This window comes from Mirounga angustirostris, unplaced genomic scaffold (genome assembly GCF_029215605.1).
Source record: "Mirounga angustirostris isolate CCGP_5_RB_7025 unplaced genomic scaffold, mMirAng1.0.hap1 SCAF_5, whole genome shotgun sequence".
NCBI lineage: Eukaryota > Metazoa > Chordata > Mammalia > Carnivora > Phocidae > Mirounga > Mirounga angustirostris.
The window spans coordinates 81,129,569-81,138,812 of record NW_026991713.1 but is presented as its reverse complement, the minus strand read 5'-3'; the positions used below and the strand labels follow the sequence as shown (position 1 = coordinate 81,138,812).

At 37.0% G+C, this 9,244-nt stretch overlaps 1 protein-coding gene across 4 annotated transcripts in view; it reads right to left on the bottom strand.

The window, feature by feature from the left end:
• Nucleotides 1–293: 293 nt before the first annotated feature.
• BCAT1 (branched chain amino acid transaminase 1) overlaps nucleotides 294–9,244 on the bottom strand; it is a 104,720-nt gene continuing 95,769 nt past the window's right edge. For all 4 annotated transcript variants that reach the window (XM_045873747.3, XM_054507146.2, XM_064591495.1 and 1 more), the window contains one exon: nucleotides 294–6,587. In XM_045873747.3, the coding sequence (XP_045729703.1) occupies nucleotides 6,546–6,587 (42 nt within the window). In that variant the 3' untranslated portion in view covers nucleotides 294–6,545. The remainder of the gene's footprint in view (nucleotides 6,588–9,244) is intronic.

The window sequence follows — 9,244 nt, the reverse complement described above, 5'->3', positions numbered from 1 at the left end:
TAAATTTTACTAAAGACAGATCCATACTCAGAGGAAAGGACAATTCTTAAAAGCCCACTGTATTTATATCCAAATGTTTGAAAATAGATCTATTTAGATTCTATCCAGGTATATGGTTTCGGGTCTTTCTGGTGTGCTCAATTCTTCTCCTGCTCTCAATGTCATTTTGGTTTAAAAATACACTACCTTTACATCCTATGACCAAAAGCCTTGGAACACCACGAAAATGGCAATTAAACGTTATACTTCATGCATCCAACAAATGCCGATTTCAAGAGACTACACAAACAGGATTCTTTTGAGTTGTTTTATTGATGACAGAAACAAGTGCATAATTAAAGATCTGATGAGGAATCTGCAAACAATAAAGAATGTGTCTATTGCCAGCAAAATACAATTATTCCAGGTCCTTTAGACACTACAAATATAGAGTTCTTTTACACCAGAAGGTTCATATGTGACAGAGCCATTTTAGGAGGTTTAATTGTGCTTCTACAAAACCTTCAAAGAGTGAGGTAGTTTCCTTTACCCACATTGTTCTCCACGTTTCCACTACACTTTCAATGATCTTGAGTCCTTTCACATAACCTGTAAACAACTTTTCCAGAAGGCCAAGCCTTATTTACAAAGTGTTTCTTTCTACTTGATTTTTCTTAAAGAGAATTTCAAGAATTACTACACAACTAGAGAAATTTGAGAGACTCACTGGCTGGGCTTTTTCATTGCAATTAGATTTAGATGCAAGAGAACACATTCTAAAAATTCCATAGTTAAGCTGATATTCTCCTGTTTCTATCTATAAACTCTGATTTAAAAACTGCTTCCTCAAACTACTTATTTTCTCTCAGCCACCATTACCAAGTAAGTGCAAATTCTTCACAACAGTAGGTTAGGCTCTGTTTATTAGCTACTTGAGTCCACTACAGAACCATCATTCATTCTCAAAAGTCACCAGGGAAACATCTGCAGAATTTATAGATACTTACAGATTAGCCAGCTTATTTCTAAGACCTCATTCAAAATCTACTTATAGCCATATACTTGAGAGAATTCCTGCACTCTTCAAAAACTTATCAATGAAGTAAAAATTGAGGCAGATATTTGCATTCCTGCACTAACCCTGAGGATGACTTTAATGACCACTGTGAAATCAACTTGGGGAAACTGCAGCATGATTTTAGTTTAAGACTAAATGTCAATATTCAACTAATTTCCAAGTCAGTTAACCTTCACCAAGGAAAAGGGGATGGTGGTAAATTGTATTTCTAAGGGGGGCACGGGGTGGGGAAAAGTCACAATCTACTCCTTGTCACTTATTTTTTCAGCCTCAAGAAGCTTCACAAATCTTAAATGTTGAAGAAATGACACAATAGACCTTACAGACTATTGCAATTATAAAATAAATTCTTACCTAAATTTGTAGTAAAGTGTTTTCCATGTAACAGGACTATCAGATTATTACCTCAAGATCTAGGCTTAATTCTAATGTCCGATGAACTGACCACTCTGTTTAGCCCTTTCCTAATTGGCACTATTTGTATTTGGCACCTATGTTGAAAGCTAAAGGTGCCTACGGCTGGCAGAATAAGGAAAAGGCTTCTCTGGACAACACAGAAGCCAAGTTTGATTTTTTCCCCCTCTATTCCTTCCTCTACCTTCAGTTGTTCTTCTTCTGACATCTCTAATTAAAAGTTTCTTTCCCTATAATTTAATAATGGGCAACAAGGAACCTAGCCATTGTGAAGTGGATGTGCAGAGAAATGTGTCAATGAAACTGTATTTCAATTCATTCTTATACCACAGCTTATCGTCAATTCTTACCATCCCAGCAGTGGATTCTGTAAGCTGGACATTATGCAACTCAAGTTTCAGACCTTATTAGTAGGGTCTACAGTGTTATGAAAAATACAGCTCCAGACAGAATATGATTACTTAAGACTTCAGTCACTGTATCCAGCAGATTTTAAAGACTGCTTCATTTCTAATACCGAATTTCATGCCTTTACCATTCACTAAAGCAAATATATTTACTTATATCTGATCCCAGGGAATTATTTACCCACAAATGCTATTATATCCTGTTGACTTTTTTTTAATCAAGCCCCCCAAATTAATATCTGAGAAGTCTTGTCATAAAGTATGTATGCTGAAGAGAAAAATCACTTTCTTCTACCTTTGAATTCTTCAAAATGTGTTTTGGCAATGATGAATACGATAATCTCGTTGCAATACTTTAAATGGCCTTTCTTTTAAAACCTCAAACCATGAAAAATCATTGTTATATTAGTCTTCCATCTGATTTTTCTGAGTAGCTGGATCCATCATTTTCAAGCTAACACTCTAAACAGTTTGATTCATTATATTTTCCAGAAAAACGCACCCTAAGAACATTTTAGTTCAATAATACCTGACTTTGAGTTTAAGATCAGCAAGGATGCTGTAATTTAAGGTGATCTTTTGTTAGATGAACCATGACAAGTTAACATTGCTCCAAAGAATGTAGTTAACAAATATACTAGGTAGGCTGGCAGTAAGTGGTAAACCAAGAGGGAATTCACACCATGTAGACAGACAGTGGCTGAATAACCTCTAAATACTAAACCCACTGAGTAGTTTTGTACTAGAAGGAAGGAAGGAATGAAAAAAGGAACAAATTTCCCTAAAAAAATGAGATGATAATATTCATTGTGACTTCTTGATAAGAGATGTGTTCTGGCTGTCAGATCTCATCATCTAATTACATTAAATATTTCCCTTTTCATCTAAAAATTTGCTTATGTAGTAGAGTATCAACTCCATGAATATAATGTCTATGTACTATTTATTTTCTAAAACTAACTTCCTAATCCCTACTGCTAGTTATGTTAGATACAAATTTGTGGGTACTCAACATTTACCAAATTAAATGACAAAGTGAACTATAATCTTTATGACCTTTGTCATAGGTAATGTTTATCGAAAAGCTGGTACTCTTTGTCTCCTTTGGGGGGAGACATCTGGAAAACAGGTGAACAAATCCTACTTGTGGTAAAACAAAGTGACAGGTGTTATAAAGTGTCCACTATTTGTGAGCATTACTATTTATAACCTAAGTTTCTGCATATCCACATAAGAAATCCACATTACAAAGAATTCTTGGATCACATTTAGCATCAGAACATGAAATAGGGAATCCTTACAATGGTTCTCTAACCCCTAAGCCCTTTGCTTTTAGTCCATCTGATGAAAACTGATTGCCCTAAATATTTTAGAAAAGATAAAGTGAACAAGTGTTGTCATTTTCTGCTTAAAATACATTTTCCCAATCATAATGGTAAACTGAACATATACTTTTAAACAGAAACTTTTTAAGAAAAAGAATACAGTGACTGAGCGCTGAGTGGGAAAGGGGAGAATAAGTAAACTTACTGGCAGCTGATTTTATAGCACATCACCCCTAAAGTGGAGGGAGCTGATTCTGCCACCTTAGTAAAAAGGCTCCTACAATTCTTCTGACCAAGATATACTCATTAATTGCCTCAAGCATTTAAGACTGCTGATGTGAGGAAAGCAAGACCCCTTATTTCGGTACAATTACATCAAGCAATAAAATGGATACGATGAAGAATTTTAACCTATGGCATCTAATGTAGGCTTCCCCTAACTCCAGGAGGGCTGACCCTGCATGTCGTGTAGGTGGTGTTACGCTGTGCTTTCTTGCTGCTACCATTGGTGACCTTTTTTTTTTTCCTTTGGTAATATTTTGAGAAAAGAATAGAGGGTATTTACCAAGTAGGAAAAAAAACATGATTCCCTAACAATTTTTCTCTTCCCTTATTTCTCTTTCCCTTTCACTCTTCCTTTGTACTTTTGAAAGCAAAGGTAAAAACAGCTATTAGTTTATTCATTCCTGCCAGTGGCAGGTCCTAGAGAACATGCTGCGAACTCCTGCAGCTGATGCTTCTTTTGGGGCATCATGAACGGAATCCTTAATAAATGACTGTAACCGAGAAAATTTCTAATAGCCAGTATCTTTAAGAAATGCCCAAGTTTATGTCTGAACACTTGATTTTAAAATCCTGGTTTCTACCCATGTGTTTAGGAAAAAGCTGACAAACTTGGTCTGAAATGTAAAAACTGAAAAAAAAAAGTGGGAGGAAGAGAACATGCAAAGTAAGTTAATCATTATCATTCTAAGTGCCACCAGTTCTGTTTATATTCATGCACATGTGAATTGTTGAATCTCATTTGATCAACCCAATTAAACATTAAATAATTGCAGCCAATTATGCAAATATCAGCAACAATATTAATTTGTTGATCTTTTTGAGCAGATTAGCCTCACATGTTCCTAATGCTAGACTATCTTACGCCATAAATGATCAATTAGTGTTAGGATAACTAAGTCTTGAAGAATGGATAATTGCCTAGTTATAATGTGTCACTCTTGCTGTATTAATCCACTGCAATTAAACAAATAGTGCACAAGGAAAAAAGATGTGCAGATGTTCCTTTTAAATCTATTTAACAAGTTAGTGTCAAGGTCAATTTTCTGTCTTACTACTTAAAAGAGAATGGCAGATTGTGTTCTCTGTTTTAGGAGACCTCCCCCAGTTTTTTAAAATGTATATCCTTGGTTTTCACTCCATCTGGTAGAAAGGGCTTAAAATGCTCTTAAGGTTTGATCAAAGAAATCACAGAGACATAATGTCAAGATACATTGTTCTCTAACTTCTACAACGGACACGTGTTGCCATACTAAATTTAGAGATGCAAAGTATAAAATGTATTTATGGCAAACAAATGATTTCCGTTTCTCATAGAAATGTGAGTCTAGTTATTAAGTGCTACTTGACAGGTTAGAATTACCTTTAAGTCTTTTCTAGACTACTATATTAAAAACGAGGTCACGGGATTTAGCCAAGGCAAATGCACACCCTTAGAATACTACTTGGTGAATGTGTGTAGAGGACAGTTAAAGTACTTGAGGCCTGAAAAGAACAAACTCTTCCAAGACTTCAGATCACCAATTAAAGGCCCCCTAAGAGATATTTTTACTATTCCTTTTCATCTTATACTTCCCTAATTTTCATTTTACCATCCCTATCTAACAGGATCCTATGGTCAAAAGTCTTGGAAAAGAATCAAAGCCCCATTTGCTATGTGCTGCTAAATGCCTTAAGGAAATTTTTCTAACACATCAAACTTTTAGAATGTTTTTTTTCCTTGCTCTGAAAAGAGAATGAAATATGATCAGCAAGATGAAAGTTATTAGAACTGAGGGAAACCAAACTATAATGTCTGAGAGTTGACCTTCCAAGGGTAAATGTTTTCTAGCAAGATCTGACTTTCCCCTAGATAAACCAGGATTCAATTTTAACTCACAGCTCCTAAATGAGGAAAATAACATCTAGAATTGCTCTCCCTGTATCCTAACCATGTGATCATCCAATCCCCATTCAAAAGAAATGAACGCCTACAAAAGCAAAGTATACCCCTTTGCTTTCTACCAAAAAGCTAGATATGAGGATTTATTTTGTATTTAACACTTAACAAATGTCATTTCCATTTGGTTGGTATGATATCATGACCTCACTAGAGCTGTTATTTCAATTCCAAGACAGTCTTTAAATACAAAATAATCCCTCCAACAAGCTATGCCTTTGAGTATCTCTAATGACTTAGCAGTCCCTGGAAAATAAAGACAATATGAGGTACATGTGCACAATGTCAGAATCAACCACAAATTCTAATAAAGAGGTTTCATAATATAGAAACAAAGGTGGTACACTTCTATAGAAGCTAAATGGTCATTATTTAATGAGTGTCTGTTATGTGCCAGGCAGGGGGCTACAAAGATGTCTAAGGCACAAGACCCTCAGTCTTGTATTAGAGCCTGGCAAACCGCCAATTACAATACACTGCAGAAAGGACAATGGTGGAAATGTGCACAGGTCTTGCTGATGCACAAGGAGAACTTGGAGCAGACTGTGACAACATCAAGAAGAAGGGGAGAGATTTACCTTAAGATAGACATGGGGCGGGGGGGGGAGGGGGGGGCTGCAAAAAAAAAAAAAAACCGTAAAGGGAAGAAAACCAGTTTTTCAAAGTCTTAATTATAAAAAACCAAAACAAAACCCAACCATTTTCTGAAGATGAAGATACATCACAGGAAATGTTACCTATGACATTTACTCAGATCAGTTTTCAAACACAAATTCATTTGGTTGAGGAGACTATAACTTAAGCTAAGGAATAAACAAACACTTCTGTATCTGAGTAAAGTATTAAGGGAGGCACTAAGATTATTGAGGAAAATTCTATGCTATATGGCTTACATGATCATCTTTCCAAGAGAAGGTAAAGTAAGCTTCTACTACCAAGTTTACAAAATAGCACTTGATTGCAATTCATTTTCTCTGGCACGAAGAAACAATCACCCCGGTAACACTGATAATACAAACTACATTATGCACAACTAAAAACAGGTAGCTAAAGAAATCTATCATAATTCAACTGCAACGGTCTGTCTCAACAGCACACAGGTGATATCCTGTATTTTCCATTCAGGACACTATGATTGTCCAGTCGCTCTCTTCTCTTCCGTACTACAACAAAAAAAAAAGCAAGAAAACATATTTAAGTGCAAAAGCTAACAGTGGAGGAATCGCTTCTAAACTCAGCAATACAACCAACATTGTACAAAAGGTATGCTCCTGTTTTGAACATTAAAAGCATATTCCCATTAAAAATATGATTAGAGAGAAAGAATCAAATACCTGGAAAGAATCACAAATTTCATAATTATGGTTGAACTCAAATTTATAGCTGGTATAGGTCGAAGTACTGCCTTTTTATTGCCATTCTGTATTTAGCTTCTGCTGTCCAAATAAAGTAACTGAGTTAAATTTAATTATTGTCATCTTTACTCTAAAGAAGTAATGTTCAAAGTGTATCCCCCAGACCAGGAGCATCCGCATCACTAGGCAACTTGTTTCAAGTGCAAATTCTCGGGGCGCCTGGGTGGCTCAGATGGTTAAGCGTCTGCCTTCGGCTCAGGTCATGATCCCAGGGTTCTGGGATCGAGTCCCACATCGGGCTCCCTGCTAGGCGGGGAGCCTGCTTCTCCCTCTGCCTCTGCCTCTCTCTCTCTGACTTTCATGAATAAATAAATAAAAAACATTAAAAAAAAAAAAGTGCAAATTCTCAAGCCCTAGCTCAGACTTCACTGAATCAGGAAAGTCTGGGGATGGGTCCAGGCAACCATGCCTCAGCCAACACTTCTGGGTGATTGTGACGTTAAGGTTGAGAGTCACTGCTCTAACAGCCCCCTTCTCAAGAGTGTTTTGTGTTTGTGGACAAAAATATTAAATGGACAAGCCCTGTGGCTCTGAACAGCAACTCTGTTCTCTAAATTAAAGTTGTTCTGTGATGTTAGCAGCCCAATTTTTCTTATTCTTTCAAAAGTTATGGAACTACATCATAATCAGAATGATTATTTGCATCAAGTGATTCACTTTTACCAACCAGAATTTTCATACTTAAAACTGAACTAAATGAAATAAAGATATTCCAGATGTCAGAAGTAGAAAGCTAGTTTTGATTCATTCATTCATTCATTCATTCAACAAACATCTCTGTGTGTAAATGAGCTCTCACTCTTTGAGCAAGTACTGCATGTTAAGGCCATGGTGCCAAGTGCTTTACAGACTCATGACTACATTTATCCTCATGGTAACCCCAGATAGTAGCTGCCACTATCAATCTCACTTTATGGATGAGAAAACTCTATTAGGGAGATTAAAAAACTTACTCAGGCAATTAGTAAATGGTAGAGCCCAGACTCTAGCCAAGGGTCTCTCTCACACCAAATTACATGTTCTTTGCTACTATCTGGAATTCCTGCCACGTGTTCACATAGCCATGTGTGTGGAGACAGACTTGAAACATATCTCCCCTACCACCCAGAGCAGCATGCCATTATGTCTGCCACCATGTGCTTGCCTAAATCACTCAGATGATGTCCCCCTTTCAGTCTTAATAGAACTTCAGTTGAAATTCATACAAAACATACAAAGTTCCAAATTGGAAAGAACTTTAATGATCATCTAAAATGTAGGGGATTCGGGGCGCCTAGCTCAGTCAGTAGAGCATGTGACTCTTGATCTCGGGGTCGTAAGCCCCATATTGGTTGTAGAGATAACTTGAAAGTGAAACCTTTAAAAATAAATAAAATGTAGGGGATGAGTCAAATAGTGGGGCTCTGGATTTTTATTTCAGGACAATTCCACGTTGATTGGTTTTGTATATTGAGATTCCAGGAAAGATTTCTTTTGTAGAAAGTTCTGCTCCTTCAAAATCAAGTATGGGGTGCCTGGGTGACTCAGTCAGTTAAGCATCTGACTCTTGATTTCGGCTCAGGTCATGAGCTCAGGGTTGTGGGATTGAACCCCGCGTCAGGCTCTATGCTCGGTGTGGGAGTCTGTATTTCCCTCTCCCTCTGCTCCTCTTCCACTCACACTCAACTCTCCTCTCTCTCTTCCTCTCTCACAAATAAATAAAAATAAAATCTTTAAAAAAAAAATAATCAAGGGGCTCCAGGGTGGCTCAGTCGGTTAAGCGTCTTCCTTCGGCTCAGGTGATGATCCCGGGGTCCTGGGATCGAGCCCTGCATCGGGCTCCCTGTTCATTGTGAGGCCTGCTTCTCCCTCTCCCTCTGCCTGCCATTTCCCCTGCTTGTGCTCTCTCTCTCTCTCAAATAAATAAAATCTTAAAAAATTTTTTTTTTTTTTTAAATCAAGTGTGAAGAGCAATGAACTTTTTAAGCCAAGCTTCTCATTTTACATATAAGTACATTAAGGCTCTAGAAAACTCTTAATCATAAGCCCAGAGCTCTTGCCTCTGTTTGATGCCATTTCTCCTATGTTACACTGTCCATGTGCTGTGTTCCTCTTAAAGAGCTTTAAAGACCTCAGAGAGCAGAATCTATCAAAATTGGTTAAAAAATACTGGAAGCCAAGAAGGGGTCTACTTACGACCTTCCAGTTTATAGAAAAAGGAGAATGAAGGAAGCCCAATGACTATAAGTGACTTGCTGAATCCATACCAGAAAGAGTTGTCTAAAGAGTGTGGCTTCCCACTATAACTACAGTTGTTGATTCATGATGAATGCTGGATAAAACATTCCCAAATTCTGCTTGATTTATGTATGGTGCCGACATGACTTAAGCTAAGATCAAAATATGTGTTTTATTTCTCGTGCCTG